At 49.5% G+C, this 24,027-nt stretch overlaps 1 protein-coding gene across 1 annotated transcript in view; it reads left to right on the top strand.

Annotated features, from left to right (window-relative positions):
- KATNIP (katanin interacting protein) overlaps positions 1–24,027 on the top strand; it is a 201,618-nt gene that overhangs the window by 42,920 nt on the left and 134,671 nt on the right. The window contains exon 6 of the mRNA XM_065412567.1: positions 19,557–19,676. Coding sequence (XP_065268639.1) covers positions 19,557–19,676 — 120 coding nt within the window. The remainder of the gene's footprint in view (positions 1–19,556; positions 19,677–24,027) is intronic.

Here is a 24,027-nt window from a genome sequence, read left to right as displayed (position 1 = left end):
CAGAACAGAAATATTTATTTAACACTTCTGCCTTTTCTGCATTATTAGTGAAAATTCTATCATTTCCGTCTAGTAATGGACCAATACTATTATCAGGATTCTTTTTATTTCTAATATCTTTAAAATATGTATTTATTGTCCTGAACTCTGCTGGCCTTAGAGTTCACCTTGTGTCCCTTAGCTTCCCTTATCAATTTTCTACAATTCCGAACTTTGGATTTATATTCATTACTATCAACTTCCCTGTCTTCCATTTGTTATATATATATTTTTATAGCTGCCTTCACTTCCCCTCTAAATCAGGTTGGTTTTTAATCAATAGGACCTTCTTCCTGAGTTGTGGCTTTTGGGGCATCTAATAAGGTGTTCCTAAATGATTCCCAATTATCATTCACATTTTTCTGATTAAATTCTTCCTCCTAGCTGATTTGGCTCGAAACTGTTTTCAGCTTTGTACAATTGGCCCTACTAAAGGACTAAGTATATATATTACTGATTTAGACTTTATTCTGCTTGCACATTATAAATGTGATCAAGTCATGGTCACATGTACCTAAGCTACCATTATCTTTTAGTTCTGTGATCACTTCCTCTTTATGGTTTAGGACAAGGTCTACTATTGAATTCCTCCAAGTTGACTGCAACACATTTTGAGTTAGGAAATTGTCATCCATACTATTTAGAAATTCCAGGATGTTTTAGTACTGGTGGTATGACACCTCAGGTTTATGTCACTCAAACTGAAGTCTCCCATGATCACACAATTTTTTTCCTACACATTATAGATAGATGCTGTTGGATTGAGCTTCATTTGCTCAGCTGCTGGATCTAAAGCAAAACACTCAGCAAGTAGTGATCAGTTACTTACAAGTGGGAATCTTATCAGGATGATCTCATCACAGTTGCCTCCAGCACCACTCAATAGAGCTTCAACCTCCCTTTGTTTCACAGACTTACTTATAACTTTATATTTTCTTATACATATGTATTAGTCTTCATTTCCATGTTAAATCTCCTCCCCATCAGTACCAGTTTAGTGTTAGTTCAAACTGGTCTTTTCTAGCTTATTAGTTACTTTCTCTTTTATTTTTCACACAAACATGATTACCTTGCAATTTCTTACACACGTGCAGTTCTACATATGCTTACACTGTTAAACATTATCAGAATAGACTCTGACAATTCACAGCAGGCCTAAATATGCCTTCACTTTCAACAGGTGTGTAAGGAGGCGCAGTTGTCCTGGTCTGTTTTGTGACCTGGTGGTCTGTAACAGACTCCAACTAGTATCCCATCTTGTGCTTTATCTGCTAGAACATTAATCCATAACCATTTACAATCATTTTCTTCCAAGTTGTCAGTGACACGGAAACAGGTAATGCCATTTTTGATGTTGAGTGCCACTTCCCCACCCCTTTTGTCCATTTGATCCTTCCTAAATAGGTTATAACCATTGATTTTAACTTTCCAATTGTGCAATTCATCCCACCTGGTTTCAGAAATACCAACTAGATTGAATTTATGCTCCTAAATGAGAAATTCCAATTCCTCATGTTTGTTACCCAGGCTCCTAGCATTAGTGCGTAGGCAATTCAAGAATTTCTTCTCTCCATGTCCTTTTTTTGTTCTCAACTTCTCCATTTTGTGCTGAGTGCTCAGAGCTTCCCCCTTTTTACCCTCCCCTTTTGCTGTTAGTTTAACCCCCTCCTGACTAGTCTAGCCAGCCTGTCTCCTAGGACAGTGGTTTTCAAACTGTGGGTCGCGACCCAGTACTGGGTCGCGGAATGTAAGGCATTGGGTCACAGTAGCTCTGGTCAGCACCGCCGACCGGGCCGTTAAAAGTCGGCTGTGCTGCCCGGCTAAGGCAGGCTAGTCCCTACCTGTTCCGACACCGGGCTGCGCCCCAGAAGTGGCCAGCAGCAGGTCTGGTTCCTAGGCAGGAGAGCCACGGGGCTCTGTGCGCTGCCCCAGCCCCAAGCACTGGCTCTGCACACCCATTGGCCGTCAACCAGCCAATGGGAGCTGGGGGGGCGGTGCCTGCGGGTGAGAGCCACGTGGAGCCTCTTGCACACCTCTGCCTAGGAGCCGGACCTGCTGCTGGCCGCTTCTGGGGCGCAGTGCGGTCCGTGGTGCCAGGACAGGCGGGAAACCTGCCTCTGCACCCCGGCTACGCCACTGACCAGGAGCCGCCAGAGGTAAGCCCACGCCCCAACCCCGTGCCCCAATCCCCTGCCCCAGTCCTGAGCCCTGCTGAAACCCAGAGCCTCATCCCCAGCCCCACCCCAGAGCCTGCACCCCAGCCCAGAGCCCAGACCCCTTTCTGTACCCCAACCCCTGCCCCAGTCCTGAACCCGCCCAAACCTGGAGCTCCCTCCTGCTCCCCAAACTCCTCATCCCCGGCCCCATCCAGCACCCCAGCCCAGAGCCCTGACCCCCTCCCACACCCCAATCCTCTGCCCCAGCCCTGAGCCCCTCCCACACCCCAAACCCCTCATCCCCAGCTCCATTGGGTCACGGGCATCAACAACTTTCTTCAACTGGGTTGCCAGAAAAAAAGTTTGAAAACCACTGTTCTAGGAGATTGGTCCACCTTCTACTGAGATGGAGGCCACCATAACTACACAGCCCCTTCTCTTCATAGAAGGTGGACCAATGTTCCACATAACCAAAGCCCTCCACACTACCCCACTTACCTAACCAGTGATTCACTTCCAGGATCTTCTGCCTTCTGTCTTCCTTCGCTTGTGGGACAAGAAGGATCTCAGAGAAGATTGCTTGGACATCCTTCTTCAGCACACTTCCAAGTTCACTGAAGTAATTTACTAGCTGTGAGATATTCCACGATGCAGAGTCATAGTGCTGATATGAACCATCACCGATGGATCCTTGCCTGTAGACTTCAGAAGTCTATCCAATCTTAGAGTGACATCTCATGCTTTGGCCCCTGGAAGGCAGCGCACTCTCTTGTTGTCTGCTTGTCCCTGGCAGAATGTTCTTTCGAGTACTGAATCTCCAGCAAGGATCATTGGTCTTCCTCGGGTGGTTGGAGAGCTCTTTTGCTGGTAAGCTTGTTTTTCTTATAGGTTGACCCAAGTTGCCATGCATGCGTATGTCCTGTACATCTCTCCATTCCCATGGATCTACCTGATCTTGAGAGGTGTCTTTTGTAGTTTCCATGTTGAGGACCTGATACAGATTTGAAACTTTAACTGTGTGGAATTCCTCCTGCTTCTCTTTTCTTGGGTGGCCACAGTCTGCCTAGCCTCATCTGTCTCCAACTGTGTAGAAGCTGCAGTGATGTCTTGCCTCTAATTGTTGTGAACTTCCAGGCCTTCACTCTTACCTATTCTTTTGTGGCCAGCTCCATTCATCCTTGAACCTGGGGTACTGAGGGTTCCTGAATCTGGTTGTCTAGGAACTCCTCAGCTTCACTGATTCTTAGTAGCATCTCAGCTTGCCCCTCCAATCCAAGAATCTTTTCCTCCAGCACAGCCACCAACTTGCTCTTCATGTACAGGAGTCCCTTCTGTTTTCAGGCAGGAAAGAGAACATGGCATATACATTTCAGGTAAAAACCACTGTTCCATCGCTAGCCATCTTGATATCACAAGTTGTGCTGAAACTGGAAGAAAAACCTCAGAGACTCCCTTTCCAAACTCCCTCCAAAACTTTCCTGTTAGCTACCTTTGTTTGCAGCTCTCAAGTTCACCTAGCAAGTGTCTTTTATACCAAGTCTTCCCCTCTTAGCTCAGCTCAGCTCCTCACCACCAGGAAGCGATTAGCCTCTCAGAGACTTTAAATAGTTGGGCTGATCAAAGCTCCAAGGGCCAGAGCCTCACAGCTTTTAGCAAGGCACCGATCAAAGCTTCAAGGGCTTACTCACAAGGCCACAGTCCAGCTACACAACCCAGCTATACTAGAGTTCATTCCACTAGGATCAAGAAGTGTCTTCTGCCTGCTTGGGGAATATTCCCATTCCTGAAATATGCAGACCAGCTACGCAGATCTTGATCCCCACATTTACCATTCACTAGACTCCCAGGTTGGATTTTGGTAGGGCTGTCCTGCAGTCACTATTCAAGTAGGACTCCTCAGACTCTCCTCCAAGCAAATACATAACTGCTTGTTAGTCAGCAAGAGTGGAATCTGTGGACAATCATTTGAAGAAAGAATGGTTACTTACTATAACAGGGGGCTGCCCTTGAGCATGGTCCCTTGCAGTCCTGCAGATGCACTGCCCTCAGCTCCCTCCTGGTTTTGCAATAATTTCCTCAGACCCAAGTACCTCAAACAGGTACACCCTTTGGGGGGTCTGATTTATTAACTCTTTCACAGAATGCAAAGACCTCTTCTTTAGCTCTTCAAGTCCAAGCGTCTCTGGGGTCTCGATGGGTTCAGGTAGGTTTCTCTCCCAATTTTGGGATTCTCCAGCTTTCCTCCTGGAGCTGGGTTACAAAACTGCCTCACCCTCCTTGCATGTTTTATGCTCTTAAAATCTCATGCTTCAGGGCTTCAGCTGGTCATCTGCAGGGGTTATGAAGAGATTGCCTCTCAGCGTATTCTGGGTTTTTTGTCTCGTTCCTCTAAATCAGTGGTTCCCAAACTTGTTCCGCCGCTTGTGCAGGGAAAGCCCCTGGCGGGCCGGGCCGGTTTGTGTACCTGCCGCGCAGTGGCGTAGCCAGGGTCTAAGTGTAGGGGGAGCAAACATAAAAAAGGTGCCCCCCCTTGGCTCCTCCTCTGGCCACACACCCCCTTGGCTCCTCCCGTTTCCCCCCCAGATTAACCCTGGGGCCCGGCTCAGGACTTCTGCGGGCTTCCCAGGGGTGCTGATACCCCCGTCTCCCCGCGGTCCCGGGAGAGTCTCTCCTGCCCAGCCCACTCTGCAGGTGTCCCCCGCCGGGCTGCGCCGCCCGGCCCCACCCGCGGGATCCCGTCCCCCCCGCCCTGGGCTCTAGGCTCCTGCGCCGCGCCAGGGCCCCCCGTCCAGACAGCGCGGCCTGCACCCCTGCCCTGCGGGCCTGGCCCCGGGGAGCCCCTCGCCCGGACCCCCCAGTGCAAGGCACCGGACCCCCGCCGCTCACCTTCCGTCCTGCGCCGCCGCCTGTCCCGGGCCGATCCTGGCCCCGCACTGCGGGCGGATCCCAGCTCTGGCTCTGGCTTGGGGCGGGGAGCGCTTGGCTGCCGAGCCCTGAGCCGCCGCAGGAGGTGGCTGCGCCTGCGGTGATGTTGGGGCCACACTGAGCGTGGGGCGCGATGGCCGAGGAGCCGGCCCCCTCGCTCCTCTGGCCGCGCCTGCCGCCCCCCTCCCCCATGGCTCCTCCGGCTGTGCTGCCCCCAGTGCCGGCCCAGCCGTCCTGCGCCGCCGCTGTCCCCGGCTGATCCTGGCCCCGCGCCGCGGGCGGATCCCAGCTCCGGCTCGGGGCGGGGAGCGCTTGGCCGCCAAGCCCTGAGCCGCCGCAGGAGGTGGCTGCGCCTGCGGCGATGTTGGGGCCGCGCTGAGCGTGGGGCGCGATGGCCGAGGAGCTGGCCCCCTCGCTCCTCTGGCCGCGCCTGCCGCCCCCCCCCATGGCTCCTCCGACCGTGCTGCCCCCAGCGCCGGCCCGGCAGGCGCCACTTTTGGGAAATGTGCTGAGGGGAAGCAGCTGCTTCCCCTGCACCCCGCTAGCTACGCTACTGCTGCCGCGTCCGCAGGTTTGGCCGATCGCAGCTCCCAGTGGCCGCGGTTCGCTGCTCCAGGCCAATGAGAGCTGCTGGAAGCGGCGGCCAGTATGTCCCTCGGCCCGCACCGCTTCCAGCAGCTCCCATTGGCCTGGAGCAGCGAACCGTGGCCACTGGGAGCCGCGATCGGCTGAACCTGCACACGCGGCAGGTACACAAACTGGCCCGGCCCGCCAGGGGCTTTCCCTGCACAAGCGGCGGAACAAGTTTGGGAACCACTGCTCTAAATTGTCAGAGATGGCCACAGATGGTGATGGGACACTAAATGGGGTGGGCCAGTACTCTAAGGTGGCACTCAACTTACTCTCTCTCTTAGGCACGTAGCTGGCTGGTTCTTGCTCACATACTCAGGCACTAACTGATCACCAGATGTGAGGTCAGCAAGGAATTTTCCCCAAGCTAGATTAGCAGTGACTTTAGGTGTTTTCACCTTGCTCTGCCGCATGGGGTGTGGTCACTTCTGGGACCATCTGCATATATCTCAATACGTTCTCTGCCATTACAGGGGCCTCAGGCATTGAGGCACCTTGGTCCCTCCTGTTCTCTGGCTGTGGCACCTAATAGTCTAATCTCCTGTATTATGTTGGTCTGAATTTGGTTATTGGGTTTAGTGTGTGGGTGCTTTTGGTGGCCTATGATACACAGGAGGTCAGACTAGATGATCTAGAGGTCCCTTCTGGCCATGAACTCTAGGACATCAGCAAAAAGAACAGGAGTACTTGTGGCACCTTAGAGACTAACAAATTTATTAGAGCATAAGCTTTCCTGGGCTACAGCCCACTTCTTCGGATGCATAGAATGGAACATATATTGAGGAGATATATATATACACACATACAGAGAGCATGAACAGGTGGGAGTTGTCTTACCAACTCTGAGAGGCCAATTAAGTAAGAGAAAAAAACTTTTGAAGTGATAATCAAGATAGCCCAGTACAGACAGTTTGATAAGAAGTGTGAGAATACTTACAAGAGGAGATAGATTCAATGTTTGTAATGGCTCAGCCATTCCCAGTCCTTATTCAAGCCTAAATTGATTGTATCTAGTTTGCATATCAATTCCAGCTCAGCAGTCTCTCGTTGGAGTCTGTTTTTGAAGCTTTTCTGTTGTAAAATAGCCACCCGCAGGTCTGTCATTGAATGACCAGACAGATTAAAGTGTTCTCCCACTGGTTTTTGAGTATTATGATTCCTGATGTCAGATTTGTGTCCATTAATTCTTTTGCGTAGAGACTGTCCGGTTTGGCCAATGTACATGGCAGAGGGGCATTGCTGGCACATGATGGCATATATCACATTGGTAGATGTGCAGGTGAACGAGCTCCTGATGGTATGGCTGATGTGATTAGGTCCTATGATGATGTCACTTGAATAGATATGTGGACAGAGTTGGCATCGGGCTTTGTTGCAAGGATAGGTTCCTGGGTCAGTGTTTTTGTTCAGTGATGTGTGGTTGCTGGTGAGTATTTGCTTCAGGTGGGGGGTTGTCTGTAAGTGAGGACAGGTCTGTCTCCCAAGATCTGTGAGAGTGAGGGATCATCTTATTATCACTTCAAAAGTTTTTTTCTCTTACTTAATTGGCCTCTCAGAGTTGGTAAGACAACTCCCACCTGTTCATGCTCTCTGTATGTGTGTATATATATATCTCCTCAATATATGTTCCATTCTATGCATCCGAAGAAGTGGGCTGTAGCCCAGGAAAGCTTATGCTCTAATAAATTTGTTAGTCTCTAAGGTGCCACAAGTACTCCTGTTCTCTTTGCGGACACAGATTAACATGGCTGCTACTCTGAAATCTAGGACATCAGGATTCCTCAGCCCTCCTCTTGGAGCTGGGTTATAATTCAGGCGAGCTGCAGCCCACTAGCAGTTCTCCTCAGCTGGCCCCCTTTTCCCACTCAGTTCTTTCCTTTAGGCTTGTAGAGGTCAGCAGTCCTTCTCCCACTAGTGGGGTAGAGTGGAGAGTTTTGGTTTTGTGAAACATTGGTCCATCTTCTACAAGGAGGGACTGTATAGTCTGGATAGCCTCCACTTCAATAGAAGGGGAACCACTCTCCTCAGGGACAGGCTAGCTAGAGTAGTCAGGGGGGCATTAAGCTAAAAACAAAAGGGGAGTGTAAAAAGAGGGAAGATATGCGGACTCAGCACAAAATGGAGAGATTGAAAACAAAATTAATCAAGGAACCAAAGGACATGAAGAGAAGAAATTCTTGAATTGTCTATACACTAGTGCTAGGAGCCTGTGTAACAAACAAAAAGAAGTGGAATTGCTCATTCATAAGTATACATTTGATCTAGTTGGTGTTACTGAAACCTGGTGGGATGATTCCCATGATTGGAATGTTAAAAATCAGTGGTCATAGCCTATTTAGGAAGGATCGAGGCAAAAGGGGGAGTGGCACTCTAAGTCAAAAATGGCACAAGGATTAACACGGAAGAAAATTATCTTGAATGCTTATGCCTCAGTGTCCTAACATGTAAAGCATAAGATGGGGTATTGGTTGGTGTCTGCTGCAGACCACCAAATCACACTAGGGAACAGGATGAGCGGCTCCTTACACACTTATCTATAATGTGTAAGAAAAAAAATCTGTGTGATCATGGTGGATTTCAATCTGAGTAACATATGCTGGAGGTCTCATGCTCCCAGTACCAAAACATCCTTGGTATTTCTAAACATTATTGATAACAGTTTTATAACTGAAAAAGCATTGCAGCCAACACAGGAATTCTTTTAGACCTCGTCTTGACAGATAAAGAGGTCAAGGTACACTTGGGCCTGCCTCATCGCAGGGGGACTTGATCTATACGCTGTTGAATATCTATACTTATGTGCATGGCAGGGGGACAGACTTGAGGTCCCTTCCAGGCCTACATTTCTATGATTCTGTGGTAGTGGTAAAATGAAGGACTTCCCCTTGATTTATTTCCCTGGGGAATGCAAGTTCTTAAAAATAGGCAATATGGATTTAGAAGCCTGACTATTTTGAAAATCTTGGCTGTATGTTTTCATAGAATAACAAGAAGTTCTTTTCCAAAGATACATTTCTTGTGCTTATTATATAGATGTGTATCTACATAAAAAACATAACAAACACTGTAAAAGGTTGTAACAGTAAAGGGAAAAAAATCAAAGCTAACTGGCTAAATAGGGGGGGGAAAGCAAATATATTATTCTTGTGCATGTGTGGAAGATAGAAACAAGAATCCTGTGTGTTGGAGGGAGGGCAAACACAAAACCAGGCACAGGAAGGCTAAGATGCTTCCAAACCTCTTCAGAAAGTTAAATAATAGAACCTTCCATCCAAAATAATAAAACCGTATGGGGCATCACTTACAGGTTCTTAATGCATATCCCAAACCAGAATTCCTGTTTAGATGCCAGATGTAAGCAATAATGTTTTATAATCATGTGGTGCTTTGTAGGTCTGAAACCAGCCACTGAAATGGCAATACCCATAATACTTTTAGCATGACCATTGTAAGCATAAATAGAGATCAGTTGTATGAAATTGTCAAGGTGCCAGTTAGATTTTAAAGCTGAAATCTAACAAACTAGATTTGCCAGTTTGATAAGTGGCATATCTAATATTTGAATAGAATTTAATTAGGATAAACCCTTTTTAGTGAGCCCAGGAAGCATTAGTTTACTAATTTTAAACACTCGGTTCTTTTCAGGTCAACTTTTAAGTTGGACAGTATTTCTCAAATTGGGACACCTGGTGTTCTTAATCAACAGTTTATTAATTCACCCAGAAGCACATAAGTATATATATTCAACAGTATATAGATCAAGTTTAGGTACACCAAATGTTCTAAGCATGTACTGAACACACAAATACAGTCTTTCAAGCAATTGTCATAGGCCAGGGTTGAGGCTTAGCAGTTATACTATATAACAACACAAATAATCAAAATTTCTTATTACACTTACATATGATAATTAATCATCAATTCTTTAGTTCCTCTAACACATTTATCGTACTTTCAGTAATTCTCCAAGTAGTAAGGATGTCTTAAGTCACTTCTAAGAGTGTTGTCCTGAATAGTTTCAGATGAAAGGGACAAGTTTAAATATCAAAAGCACTTGCATAAATTTTATTGTTTTAAATCCCTCTTGGGCCAATTTGCTTGCATGCATATAGCATTAATTAGTTAAAATCCAAAATATGATTACTTGAGGTCTGTCAGCAATATCCCCCCTCATCCCCGTGTGCCCCCTGTGTCTGCGAGCCCTAATGTCAGAGTTACCATCCCATTTCCCCTCTTGGGTCCCTAATACTCCACAATAAGCTCCTCTGTCAATAATACCCCTCCTTGAGAGCAGTTTATTACAAAATCTTAGTGCAAATAATCTGTAACAAAAGTCCCAAAACATAGTCCATTTCTCACCCCCATTGTATATAGTCCTTAATATCCCACATCATTTAATCCATCAGCATAGCACATACCACACCCCAGCATCTTCCGTCACACCCAGGCTTTTCTTCTGCCAGGACAGCCACCACAGCCCCTCTAGCTGGTGTGAAAACCCTGCTCTTCCCAGCAGGCACTCCCCTCTTCCCCCACAGCTGGGAGTTCATCCTCACCAGGGGAACATCCATCACACCCTGTTCCATTAACCTTTTCCAGCTTTTCAGGATGGAGACATCAGCACATAAGCTCCTCACTGCTTATATCTTTCAATATTCCCTTTTCCTTCTTGTGCTATGCAATTCCTACCACTTCTAGTGTGCACCAATCATTTACAAAGAAAACTAACAAAATCCTTTATGATTCCTCTACATCTACTGGGCATAATCTATACATTCTTTGATTATATCTAATATTTTTCATTGTACATCTTTCAGGACTTACCATAGGACAAGGGTTCTCAAACTGGGGGTCGCGAGGTTATTACATGCGGGTAGTAAAAAATATCGGGACACATGGGGGGGTGGGTGCCCACCGGCTGAGCAAAAAAAAACAACCCAGTGCTGCCGGCGGATATCGGGACGTCTGGTCAACCTACATGCCGGGGTCGCGAGCTGTCAGCCTCCACCCCAAACCCCGCTTTGCATCCAGCATTTATAATGGTATTAAATGTATAAAAAAGTGTTTTTAATTTATAAGGGGGGATTGCACTCAGAGGCTTGCTATGTGAAAGGGGACACCAGTACAAAGGTTTGAGAACACTGCCAGAGGATATAAGACATAGCATTGAGGGAACAAGACAGATTATCCACCTAGAGAGATCTGTGTATGTCAATCATCAGGCAAACAAATATATAGTTTCTAATTTGAGGTGAAAGATATATTATGGATCTTTGGGTTGTAGGCAGTTTGACCTCTGGAACTTCAGCTTTTTGTGGGTTTCCCACCAAGTTATATTGTAAACAGTTTTTCCCTTTTTGTCGACCCCTGGGGTTCTATATAACCAGACAGAGAGAGTCTCTTTGGTTTGAGAATCTAACAATAGCTGGAAGACTCCTTTCCTGGAAAATGCATACTTGAACTTTAGCTTAATTGATGCTCCCAGATGAGATGCTTCACCTGTTGGAATGTGCATATTGATTCTCATTGTCTTTCGTTCGGAGAGGAAGCCAAAGGTTTGGAATATGCGTAGTGGGATTGGTGGTATTCTTATTTGCCACAAACAATCAAAATGGCAGAGAGAGAACAATAATTGGTAAAATATATATTTTCAAGGCATATTTGACACCTATGCTGTTTATACCATCAAGTTGCAAACCTTTCAGTGTGTAGCACTTATAGATGCATTACTCTTGCTGACAGATCAAACTGTATTAGAAATTCCATTTATCTTTTTGTTTTCTTTGACACTAAGAGCTTTAGTCAGCTTCAAATAAAGGGAGGGGGCCATCAGGTCAGGCAGGCTTGAGTACTAGCTTGAGTACTATTTTGATGACTGTTAGATGTCCAGGGCAGGTCGTAGCTGTAGCAAGAGTGTTTCTTCTTCGAGTGATTGTTCATGTCCATTCCAAGCAGGTGTGTGCGCGCCGCATGCACGCCAGCCGGAAGATTTTACCATAGCAGCGTCCGTAGGGTCGGCTCCGGCGCCCCCTGGAGTGGCGCCTTCATGGCGCTGTATATAGGGGCCAGCCGACCCCCCCACCGCCTCAGTTCCTTCTTACCGCCGGTGACGGCTAGCTGGAACTTCTCTTGCTCTCTAGCAATCGTGGCAGTGTTCTATAGTTCTTGTACATAGTTTATACATAGTTAGTACATAGTACATAGTTAGTGGTTAGTGTTAGATAGTTAGGTATCAGTTGGGGGGGGTTTCCCCAACTTTTCGTCGCCCCGCTGGGGCATGCCCGGGTCCCCTGGGTTCAAACTCTGTCGGGACTGCGGGAAGTTTATGCCGAAGAGTGATCCGCACTCTTCGTGCTTACGGTGCCTCGGCGAGGCCCATCAAAGGGACAGGTGTCCTATCTGCAGGGCTTTTCGCCCTAGGACTCTCAAGGATAGAGACTAGAGACTTAAAGTCCTCCTAATGGAGGCGGCACTGCGGCCGCAATCGGATCCCATGCCTTCAGAGCCGGCACCCAGCACTTCATCCTCGGTGCGCAGTACCCCGGCACCGGAGATAGGTCGGGAGGCCAAGGCCCCAAAACCCCGGCACCGGAGAGAGTCGGTGCATAAGAAATCGTCTTCAACAAGACGCCGCTCCCCTTCGCCGGTGCCTGCTAAAAAGAACAGGCCGCGGACCGAACGATCTCCCCACTGGGACTCTAAAGGTCTGGCGCAGTCCACGTCTGTTACGGGACAACCCGCGCCGCAGACCCATCCGGCCATTCCGTTGACTCCCGCCCCGGAGAGGGCAAGGTCGAGTCCGGAACGGCATAGGTCTCCGGACATGATGGAGGAGGTCCGCCTCCCATCGACACCTGAGGCATTCGAGGCCGCCTCAGACCTCTTGAACCTTCCGGTGCCGGCGTCGCCGCACCGGGGCAGAGAACCTCCGGCTGCCGCCGGGCCCCAGTATCACTCTAAGGGTAAACCGGCGATGCGCTCACCTCACTCGCCACGCGGCGCCACGGTAGCGGCACCGGTGCGAGCACCCCCGCCGGCGACTGTGGGTACCGCTCCTCCGATGTCCTCTTATTCAGAGACTTCTGACTCGGAGGCGGACTCCTACCGTTCTAACAGATCGAGGAGTAGATCGTCCTCGCGTAGGAGTGCCCAACCGTATCCGCGACAGTGGCATCAGCAGCAGGACTGGCAACCGCCACAGTGGCCGTTCTGGATGCCATGGGCCTACCATCAGTCGGTGGGTCAGGCGTACGGGCCCCGCTCACGAACCGCTTCCGTCTCCTCAGCGTCTGCGGCACCGCCGCTGATGCCACCGCCACCGGCGCCGCCGTCTGATAGGAGTGTGCCACAAGGCATTACGGCACCCCCAGGTCAAACAACGGCACCGACGGGGGCTTTGCTTCCTTCAGCGCAGGCACCACCCAGCACTCCTCGGCACTCGGTGGCGACCCCGGTACCTGCCGCGGTGCCGCATCTTGAGTCCGCACCGGCCACACAGCCGGAGTACCGTGTGCCGCAGGCCCTTACAGAGGGAGACGTGGTAGATGAAGGGCAGCTACATGGGACGTCTTCCTCCTCCTCTCCGGACGAGGCAGTAGCGGGAACTTCTGCTGCTCCGGCTTTAGAGGATAATAGGCTCCTCCAACAGCTCCTTACTCGAGCGGCCCAGAGCCTCTCGATACAGACGGAACAGATCGAGGTGGACACCGATCCCGTCATTGATATCCTGACCCCGCCAGGTCCATCGAGGGTAGCCCTACCCCTCATAAAATCCATTGCGGACACAACCCGTACCTTGTGGCAAACCCCAGCCTCATTGGCCCCTACAGCCAAAAGGACTGAGAGGCGCTATTTTGTCCCTACCAAGGGCTATGAACATCTTTACACGCACCCCCCGCCGGACTCCCTAGTGGTGGATGCGGCCAACCAGAGGGAGCGACAAGGATTTCAGGGATCCACACCCAAAAATAGAGAGGCTAAGAAGCTGGACCTCTTTGGACGCAAGGTCTATTCAACGGGGGGCCTACAGTTGCGTATTGCCAATCAGCAGGCAATAGTGAGCCGGTATGGACACAATACGTGCTTGGCTTTGTCTAGGTTTACGAACCTCCTCCCGCAGGATTCAAGAACCGAGTTCTCGGCCCTTGTCGAGGAGGGCAGATTAATTACTCGAGCCTCACTTCAGGCAGCCTTGGACGCAGCCGATTCGGCCTCGCGCACATTGGCTACTGGCCTCGTCATGAGGCGTGGAGCCTGGCTTCAAGTTTCAGGCCTTCCTCATGAAGTCCAACAGACTATACAGGACTTACCCTTTGAAGGGCCCACGCTTTTCTGAGAAAAGACGGACAAACGGCTCCATAGCCTAAAGGACTCGCGGACCACCCTCCGTTCTTTAGGCTTACACACCCCGGTTACTCAGCGTAGGCAGTTTAGGCCTCCGCAGGCCCCGCGTCCATATCAACCTCAAAATCGAGGTGATGCCGGGCACAGAAGACCGCGGACTGGCAGGAGGAGGCAACAACAGCAGCCCTTCGGCCAGTCTTCTACCCAACCAAGGCCTCCGCAGGGGCCTAGGCCACCGTTTTGAGGGTTCGGTCGAGGACGGCCTACCGGACACATCTCTGGATCCTCCCAACCTTACCTTTTCATCACGTCTGTCCCCCTTCTATCGTGCGTGGGCCCGGATCACGTCAGACGCTTGGGTGCTTCGCAAGGTAGGGGAGGGATATTCTATCCAGTTTTCCTCCCTCCCGCCCCGCCAGCCCCCCTCCCCGTCCCTCTTCAGGGACCCCTCTCACGAGCAACTTCTCCGTCAAGAAGTTCAGTCCCTCCTTACAGCAGGGGCAGTGGAGGAGGTGCCTCGAGATCTACGGGGCAAGGGCTTCTATTCTCGATATTTCCTAATACTGAAAGTGAAAGGGGGCCTCAGACCTATTCTGGACTTGCGGCATCTCAACAAGTTTGTCAAGAAGCTCAAGTTCCGCATGGTCTCCCTCTCCTCCATCATTCCCTCCCTGGATCCAGGAGACTGGTATGCCGCCCTCGACTTAAAGGATACATACTTCCATATCGCAATAATCCCTTGCCACAGGCGTTACCTCAGGTTTCTCGTCGGCAACGTTCATCTACAGTTCACGGTTCTACCCTTCGGCCTATCAGCAGCCCCAAGGGTCTTCACGAAGTGCATGGCAGTCGTGGCAGCCTTCCTCCGCAGGCAAGGGATCCAGGTATTCCCTTACCTGGATGATTGGCTCATCAAGGGCAGGACCAAGGCACTCGTGGAGGCTCAGGTGGTCTTCATCAGGCACACCTTCAGCTCCCTCGGCCTCTTAATCAACGAGGCCAAGTCCACTCTTTTTCCAACACAAAGAATCGAGTTCATAGGAGCACTTCTGGACTCGACACAAGCCAGAGCATATCTCCCAGAGGCCAGGTTCCGAACTTTGTCCAACATCATTCTCGGCCTCCAAAGTTACCCTACCACCACAGTAAGAAGCTGCCTCAAATTGCTAGGGCACATGGCAGCATGTACCTATGTCGTCAGACACGCCAGGCTCAGACTGCGCCCTCTCCAATCTTGGTTGGCAGGGGTTTATCGGCCAGTCAGGGACTCCCTAGACTCAGTGGTGACGTTACCTCGTCCGGTGTTGGACTCCCTCCAATGGTGGCTCGACCCTCGGGTGGTCTGCACGGGGGTCCCTTTCCTCGAACCAGAGCCCTCCCTGACCCTGGTAACGGACGCGTCGGATCAGGGATGGGGAGCAGATCTGGGCCACCTCCGGACCCAAGGACTTTGGTCGAGGGAGGATCTTTCATTGCACATCAATGTCAGGGAATTGCGGGCGGTTCGCCTCGCTTGCATGGCATTCAAGTCCCAGCTCGCGGGCAAGTGTGTTTCTGTCCTCACAGACAATACTCCAACGATGTTTTATATCAACAAACAGGGTGGTGCTCGCTCCTCTCCCCTTTGCCAGGAGGCCCAGGCATTATGGGACTTTTGCGTACACAACGTAATTCACCTGATAGCATCCTACCTCCCCGGCACGCACAACGCTCTCGCGGACACTCTCAGTCGCTCGTTCCAGAGTCACGACAGGTCTATCCGCTGGGATGTAGTTCTCTCAATTTTCCGACTTTGGGGTCATCCCCAGGTGGACTTGTTTGCTTCCAACGAGAACAGGAAGTGTCGTCAATTCTGCTCCCTCATGGGACGCAGTCAGGGATCCCTATCAGACGCGTTCCTCCTCTCTTGGGCAGACGGGCTTCTCTACGCCTTCCCCCCCAATTCCCTTGATTCACAAAGTGATCCTCAAGGTCCGCAGAGATCACGCTCGACTCATCCTCATAGCTCCTGCGTGGCCACGCCAGCATTGGTACGCGACTCTCCTACTCATGTCTACGAGGGTTCCACTCACGTTGCCCCTACTACCGGACTTGATCACGCAGGATCGCGGTCGCCTCCTTCACCCAAACGTGGAGTCGCTCCACCTTACAGCTTGGATGCTCCATGGCTAAACCCACGGGAATTACAATGTTCTCATCAGGTCAGACAGGTCCTGTTGGGCAGCAGGAAGCCCTCGACAAGGTCTGCGTATTTTGCCAAGTGGAAGCGCTTCTCCCTCTGGGTTACACAACGCGGTCAAGCCCCCTTGCTCGCCCAGATCCCTCTTATCTTGGACTACTTGCTACACCTAAGACAACTGGGACTAACTCTCTCATCGATTCGAGTACGCCTTGCTGCAATCTCCGCATTCCACCCGGGAGAGGGGGGTACCTCAGTGTTTGCAGACCCGCTTGTTGGACGTTTCCTTAAAGGTCTTGACAGATTGTTCCCGCATATCCGTCAACCTGTCCCTGCTTGGGACCTCAATTTGGTCCTGTCTGTCCTCACGGGGCCCCCATTCGAACCGCTGGCTTCATGCTCGCTGTTATACCTCTCATATAAGGTTGCGTTCTTGGTGGCTATCACATCAGCACGGAGAGTATCGGAACTCAGAGCTCTGACATCCGAGCCTCCATACACTGTCTTCCACAAGGACAAGGTCCAACTCAGACCGCACCCTGCGTTCTTACCTAAGGTGGTTTCCCCGTTTCACATGGGTCAAGACATTTTTCTCCCTGTGTTTTATCCTAAACCGCACTCCTCCGCGAAGGAGCGCAGGCTGCATTCTCTGGATGTTCGCAGGGCTCTCGCGTTCTATATAGAAAGGACGAGACCCTTCAGGAAGTCGACCCAACTTTTCGTCGCTGTGGCTGACAGTAGGAAGGGGCTCCCGGTCACGTCACAGAGGATCTCGTCCTGGATCAGAACCTGCATCCAGGAGTGCTACAGTCGGGCCAATGTGCCAGCCCCACCTATCACGGCCCACTCCACAAGAGCGCAGGCCTCTTCAGCTGCGTTCCTGGCCCACATCCCAACACAGGAGATTTGTAGAGCGGCCACCTGGTCCTCAATACATACCTTTACGGCTCACTACGCCATTACGCACCAGGCTAGGCAGGATGCTGCATTTGGCCGCCCAGTCCTCCAGACTGCAGTGACCTCCGACCCCACCACCTAGACTTGGGCTTGTGAGTCACCTGCTTGGAATGGACATGAACAATCACTCGAAGAAGAAAAAACGGTTACTCACCTTCTCGTAACTGTTGTTCTTCGAGATGTGTTGTTCATGTCCATTCCAATACCCACCCTCCTACCCCTCTGTCGGAGTATCGGCAAGAAGGAACTGAGGCGGTGGGGGGTCGGCTGGCACCTATATACAGCGCCATGAAGGCGCCACTCCATGGGGCGCCGGAGCCGACCCTACGGACGCTGCTATGGTAAAATTTTCCGGCTGGCGTGCACGCGGCACGCACACACCTGCTTGGAATGGACATGAACAACACATCTCGAAGAACAACAGTTACGAGAAGGTGAGTAACCGTTTTTTTTTTCCCCATCTGCATCTGGCAAGACAAGTGAGATCTTTTCTCCCTGAGGTAGCCTTTGCCTTAACTGTCCATGTCTTTGTCACTTCACTACTAGGCCATGTCTACACTAGCACTTATGTCGGCAAAACTTTTGTCGCTCAGGGGTGTGAAAAAAAGACCTCCCTGCGTGACATAAATTTTGCCAGCATAAGCTCGAGTTTGCATAGTGCTCTGTTGTTGGGAGACCCTCTCCCGCTGACATAGCTACTGCCGCTCGTTGAGCTGGCTTTATTATGTTGATGGGAGAGCTCTCTCCCATCAGCATAACGTGGCTACATGAGTGGTCTTACAGTGCTGGCACAGCTGCATTGGTACAGCTGTGCCATCTTAAGCTTGTAAGTGTAGACATGGCCTTAAATTGCTGTAATGTGTTCTACCTGGGCTACACTTTGGAACCATTCAGAATTCTTCAGTCTGCTTCTTAAGAGTAATAATAATACCTAGCTCTTATGAAGTACTTTTCATCAGTAGATCTCAAAGTACTTTACAAAGGAAGTAATTATCCCTAGACCCATTTTACAGATGAAGAAACCGAGGCACACAGAGCATTGAAGTGACTTGTCTGAGGTCACCTAGTAGGCCAATGGCACAGTCAGGAATAGCACCCAGATCTCTTGACTGCCAGTCCAGTACTCTAACTAGTAGGCTATGCTGTGAAGTTGCCTGTTGGGAGCATATTAAACCAATGCTCTGTCATCTGTATCCGCTTCCAGTAAGTTTCTGCATGGAATCCAGGGTGTTGGTCTCTGCCCAAAATATGCTGTCACTGTTGAGATTAGCAGAGGCACTTAAGAAGCAACTCCTTCACTATAAATGAGAGGGAACTGCTGGCAGGACATTCTCCAGGAGCGGTCCTCAGCTTTGGAACTCGCTCCCCCACTTGCTCTGCCAGGGTCCAGATTGTTAACCTTCCAAGCATGCTGAAAAGCCCATCTTATTTCCCTTTCTTAAGGCTGTTGAGGATGGTGTGAGTTAGTTGAGGTGGATGTATTTTATGGGCAGTCCTTTGTCTATGTTGTCATTTTTAATGTATGAGATAGGTGTCCACAGCACTGTATGGACATCTATAATTAATTTTATTTATTCAGATTTTTAAAACACATGTAGAAATCAGGTGATTACTGTTCCCCCCCTTGGTGCAGATAGAATGTGGCTCTTTAGAGGAGGCAATGTCTTGCTTGAAGTAGTAGAGGGAATGTCAAACATCCCCTGGATTGATGCACAGAAGCACTCAGGACAAAATTTTGATGCATTCTGCTGACAGGTATCAGTATCAGGTGTGCAGGGTGTGTCACAGGGGTGGAAGAGGCGGTACAGGACCTGTCCTTCTGCCATATGGGTGACAAAGTCACAGAGAGCAATAAAAAGTTCTTGTTCCCCAGTGTGCCTTCTCTACTCTGTGGAGCACTTTGGGTTGGCTATATGTTGGATTTATCAGAGGGTACAAGGGAGGCCTGGGGCACTTTCACGCACTCTTTCTGGGGCCTAATGCAGGCAGACCTCATGGTGTCTCAGTCCTTGCACAGAAAGATATGAAGTTCTTTATGCCTGCACAGCACAGGCTGAATACAGTGTGAGTGCTTTCTCTTTGCTGCCTTGTTTTTAAATTCAAATATGTTTTATTGTTTAAAGTGTTTAAAATATTTCTAAGATAATTTCCCTAAACATTTTCTAATTCTTTTAAAAGTAAAACCTCCATGGTATATTGGAAGTATTGGGTTGCTCTTTTTTTTCTCTTTCAAGAGACATCCTATCCACCCTTGACTGGTTGTATATGAGACGGAAATGTACCTGTAAGTGAAGCTACAGTGAGTTGTTCTGTATTTTTGCTTCCAGAATCTCAAGTCTCCCAAAAGTCCTGTCAGTGACTTTAAATTCACCACCCGGAACCCAGAACTGCAAGTACATGGCGATGTGGAAAAGGAAAGAATACTTTTAAGTATTGATGATGTAAAGGTGTGGTACAGCCTTTTATGTTTTGCCAAACTTTATAGATAATCTGATAATAGAACAATTTTTATCAAAAGCTTCGGAAGGTGATTGGAACATAAACCATTTCCTTTTCAGGAAGATGAGGGCCCCAGGCTGCCTTCATAGCTTCAGGCCATCCCCTGTCCCCATGCGTACACATACATGTACACTCACATGCCCTTCAACCAAATTCTCTAGCCTGAAATCTCTGCCTCTCCCCCCCCCTATGTCCCTGATCCCTCTGGCCCTTTGACTCCTCTGTCGTACTTCCCTACTCTATTCCCCTGGTGCACCATGCAGCAGCCCGCTCAGCCCCATAGTCACCCCGAAACTGTACTGTTTTTGCCTGCCCCTATGGTGCCCCTGAGCCCAATTTCACCCCCAGAGCCTAACTCATGCCTCCTGCAGCCCAGCTTTCCTGATTCACCAGGGATATTCATAGATTTATATTTTAAGGCCAGAAGGGAACCATTAGATCTCTACTCTAACCTCCTACATAACATAGGCCAGAGAATTAAATCCAGTTACCAAAAACAAAAACAAGTTGTAACCATGTAATTAGAGACTGTATCACAATGCATTCCTAACTGGCATTTCCTAACTTCTGACTGCTTGACTTTGCAACCTGAGTGTTCTTTTAATGTTTATAGTTTTTTGTATGTAATTTCCTAAGTTTATAAAAAAATAAGATGAAAAAAACAGGATTTCCATCACGTGGAACCCCATATTGACTCCCACATGATTCATCAGCAGAGTTAAAAGTTTTACATCCACAGCACGGACTGCTGCCACTTGAGCTAACAAAGTCACTGATAGCAGTAGTAAATTGTCATCCTCTGTACTGTGAGGAAGGTGAAGCACAATGTCGAAGGACGACTACCTCCAGGGCACGCCCTCAGGATGGTCCTGCAGTGTTCCAATGCCTCAATTTTCCCCTTCCAGGCACTTGCAGTTCCACTCTTCACAGGGGATCACCTACTCCACCATATTTAATAACACAAATCCCATCTGGGGCACCATCCTGTGGTAGGCTGTGACATGACTGGTGCATCTGCTTCAGTTTGCCCTTTCTTCCAGCATCCCAGTAACTCCATGCAGCCTTTCAGAGAATAAATAGCCCTTTACAGGGTTAATTTATTACAGAAGGTCCCAAAACCATAATCCGGATTTTCCTAGCACAGTCAATCTTTCAAGTTCCACCAGTCTGTCAACATAACAACTACAGCTCCAGTGTCTCTCACCATGCCCCAGCACTTCAGCATGGCTCTGGCATTTCTTACCACACCTCATCCCAGCACCTCTAGCTAGGGAGCTTCTCCATCCTGTTTCCAGCTCCTGCTTGGAGACATCAGTAGGCTCACCCTTTAATCATTCCCCAGCCTTCATCCCTCTGGCTTCAGCTCTGCAGCTCTGAGAGCAAGCAGGCATCTGCCTCCGTGGCTTTCAGCCTTCAGCTCTCTCTGGGCATGGCACTCTGGCCTTGGAAAGTTTGTAAGTGACCCTCCCCCAGCTGTCTTCTCACCTCCACCAACATGACCTGGATCCATTGCTCAGTAAGGAAATGCTCACTGCTCCCTCCTTCAGGGGCATCTCCTTCCTGAAGTTCTCAACCCAGCTCTGCTCTTCTTCTGAATTCTTCTAGTCTGGGTTCTGAACGCTCTCATGTCTTTGGGCTGTCTTATTTATAACTTTTTCAGGGCAGACCTCCCTCCTAATTACACCAAACTAGGGCACCTGTACTTGGACTGGGGACCTGGGCCTAATTTCATTTACAGGGACAGCTACCCTGTTACACATACATTGTATTAGTGGATTTCACATCTGCTGGCTGGTATCAGAGGAATGTTGACATCAGAGGAATCCTGGGTTCTGTTCCAGGTTCTGAGGGGAAGTTACAGACCATTCTGCCCCTGTTTTCCCCCAAGCCTGATACCTTTTGCCCCATTGATCCCTCCAACCTGTCTCAATCCATCTCCACCTCAGCTTCTTGTCCCAGTTCCTTCTCTCTTTTCTGGCTCTTCATTCCAGTCTTCTCCTTTCACCACCATTCCAGTGTGGCTTCTTACTCTTTCTCCTCCTCACTGCCTGGGCACCAGCAGAGGGAACATTGAGAGCACCAGTAGAGACAGTATCTTTGCAGTTAGTTCTTGTGCCTGGCATCCTAGTTGTTCTTGGCATCCAAGAGGAGCAATTGCAGGGCAAGTCCAGCTCAGCTGTGGATATCCTGGGATGATGCATGCTCAGTACAAATGAAATCTTGGGAGAAGTTAGCTTCCAAATTCTAACAAGACTCTGTTGAACTTGTGTGCATTCAGAGGCTTATAAATTGGCAAATTAGGGAGAATTTTCATAGGGACAGCAAAAAGCTGACACCAGGGCAACCCCCTGCCAAATTTAACTCCATGCTCCAAAGAATGGAAGCATTAGAGCTTCTCATTGAAACAGCTTTAAAAAAAACGTAATGTGGGCAAAGCAATGTATTTTTCCTTAACCTCTTTTTGGGAAATGGCTGAACTGTTTATGCTGAAATCTTCCAAAAAATTCAGCATGAGCTTGACACCCAGCATGGAAAACTTCAGCCTGAGTGGTCAAAGTTTATCAAAGTAAAAAGCAGCTGAAAACTAGGTCTTATAATAGAAAGTATTATTAATAATAATTAATAAAGATTTCAATGCACACAAATATAGTCTCTGTTTTTTTTCACAGGGTCCCTGTCTCATTCAGGTCCCAATCATATACCACAAAGTCAATAGGAGTAAAGGGAGCAGAATTGAGCCCTCATTGTATAGCAGAGGCAATGTGTTGGCTGGGTGGGGGACATGTGGGGTCACGTGCCCGCCCAGATTTTCTGCTTGGCTTGTACTGAACATGCTCACACAGACTGAGCATGCTCAGTAACACTGTTGAAGCTGGTTTCCGTCACTCTGATGGATGGTGCAGATTGAATGAGGCAGCTGTTCAGCACTGCTTTTTAACCTCATTATTCATTATATGGCACCAGGATTTATTTACTGCACACCGTCCAAACCCTGTTATTTCCTCACAGCTTTTCTGCTATGCTGCTCACCATAGTATCTGAGTCTCACAGACATTAAAGAATTAGTATTCACAACACCCTTGTGAAGTAAGAAAGAATTATTAATCACATTTTACAGATGGGGATCTGAGATACAAAGAGATTTTGGCCAACATTTACAAAAGAGTGCATGAATTTTGAGTGCCTCAGTTATTGGACACCCAGCTTGGGACACTTAGGGTGAGATTTACAAGGGAGATTTAAGCTAAGTGCCTAAGTGCAGTGTTTAGGCGCCACTGACATTCACAGAACCACAGTTTAGCTGCCGTGTAATCTGTTGGTGCCTAAAGTTTCTAGGTGTCTAATTTTCCTCCGGTAAAGTCCCCCTGGCAACTAAATTTCTGCCTCTGGGCCTGCACACAGCCTCCTGAAACTCAACACTGCCACGCAGCTTGGCACTTAACTCCTGCCTAAACCCCAGCAACATTCACAAGCTAGACATTCCCCTGCCTGTCTCACCTGATCTGGTAGACATGCTCAGAAGCTGCCTAAGAACATGCGTACCAAATCTTGGCCCTCACAAAAAGCCAGCTGAGGCGGTGTCCCCTAATAGCCGATGGTTGGAGCACTCCCTTAGGATGTGGAAGACCTGGTTTCAAATCTCTGCTCTGCTTGATTCAGAGCAGGGCCTTGACTCCGGGTCCCCCTTCCTAGCTGAGTGCCCTAAGCTAGAGGCAGTGATGAGCTCCCAAAATCCTAATAACCGGTTCCCTACCGGGTCCTCAGCGGCACTTCGGCGGCGGGGGGGAGGGGGGGCCTTCACTCGCACCAGGTTTTTGGCGGCATTTTGGCGGCAGTTCCTTCACCCAGAGCGAGTGAAGACCCCCCCCCCCCGCTGCAGAAGTGCCGCTGAAGACCCAGTAGGGAACTGTGCGGTGAGTACAAGCCCCACGTACCTGTCTCCCCCCCACCCAGCCCCAGCCCCCTTACCATGCTGTTCAAAGCGGCAGGAGCTGCCGAGCTGCCCAGAGCGCTGGTGCCCTGCGAGGTGGGGGCGGGAGCAGGGGAGGGGCCGGGGGAGCCTCCCCAGCTGGGAGCTCAGGCGGGCCAGACAGGACAGTCCCGCGGGCCAGATGTGTCCCGCGGACCGGAGTTTGCCCACCCGCCGGCCCCTTTAACCACCGGTTCTACACCGGCTTCTAAATTTAACAACCGGTTCTTGTGAACCGGTGCGAACCGGCTCCAGCTCACCACTGGCTAGAGGGTATTCTGGGGTGTGGCTCTCTCACTCTCTTCTGTTCAAGTTGTTCCACTTTGTGT

This window comes from Emys orbicularis, chromosome 10, assembly GCF_028017835.1.
Source record: "Emys orbicularis isolate rEmyOrb1 chromosome 10, rEmyOrb1.hap1, whole genome shotgun sequence".
Taxonomy (NCBI): Eukaryota; Metazoa; Chordata; order Testudines; family Emydidae; genus Emys; species Emys orbicularis.
This window is presented reverse-complemented; position numbering and strand designations above follow the sequence as displayed.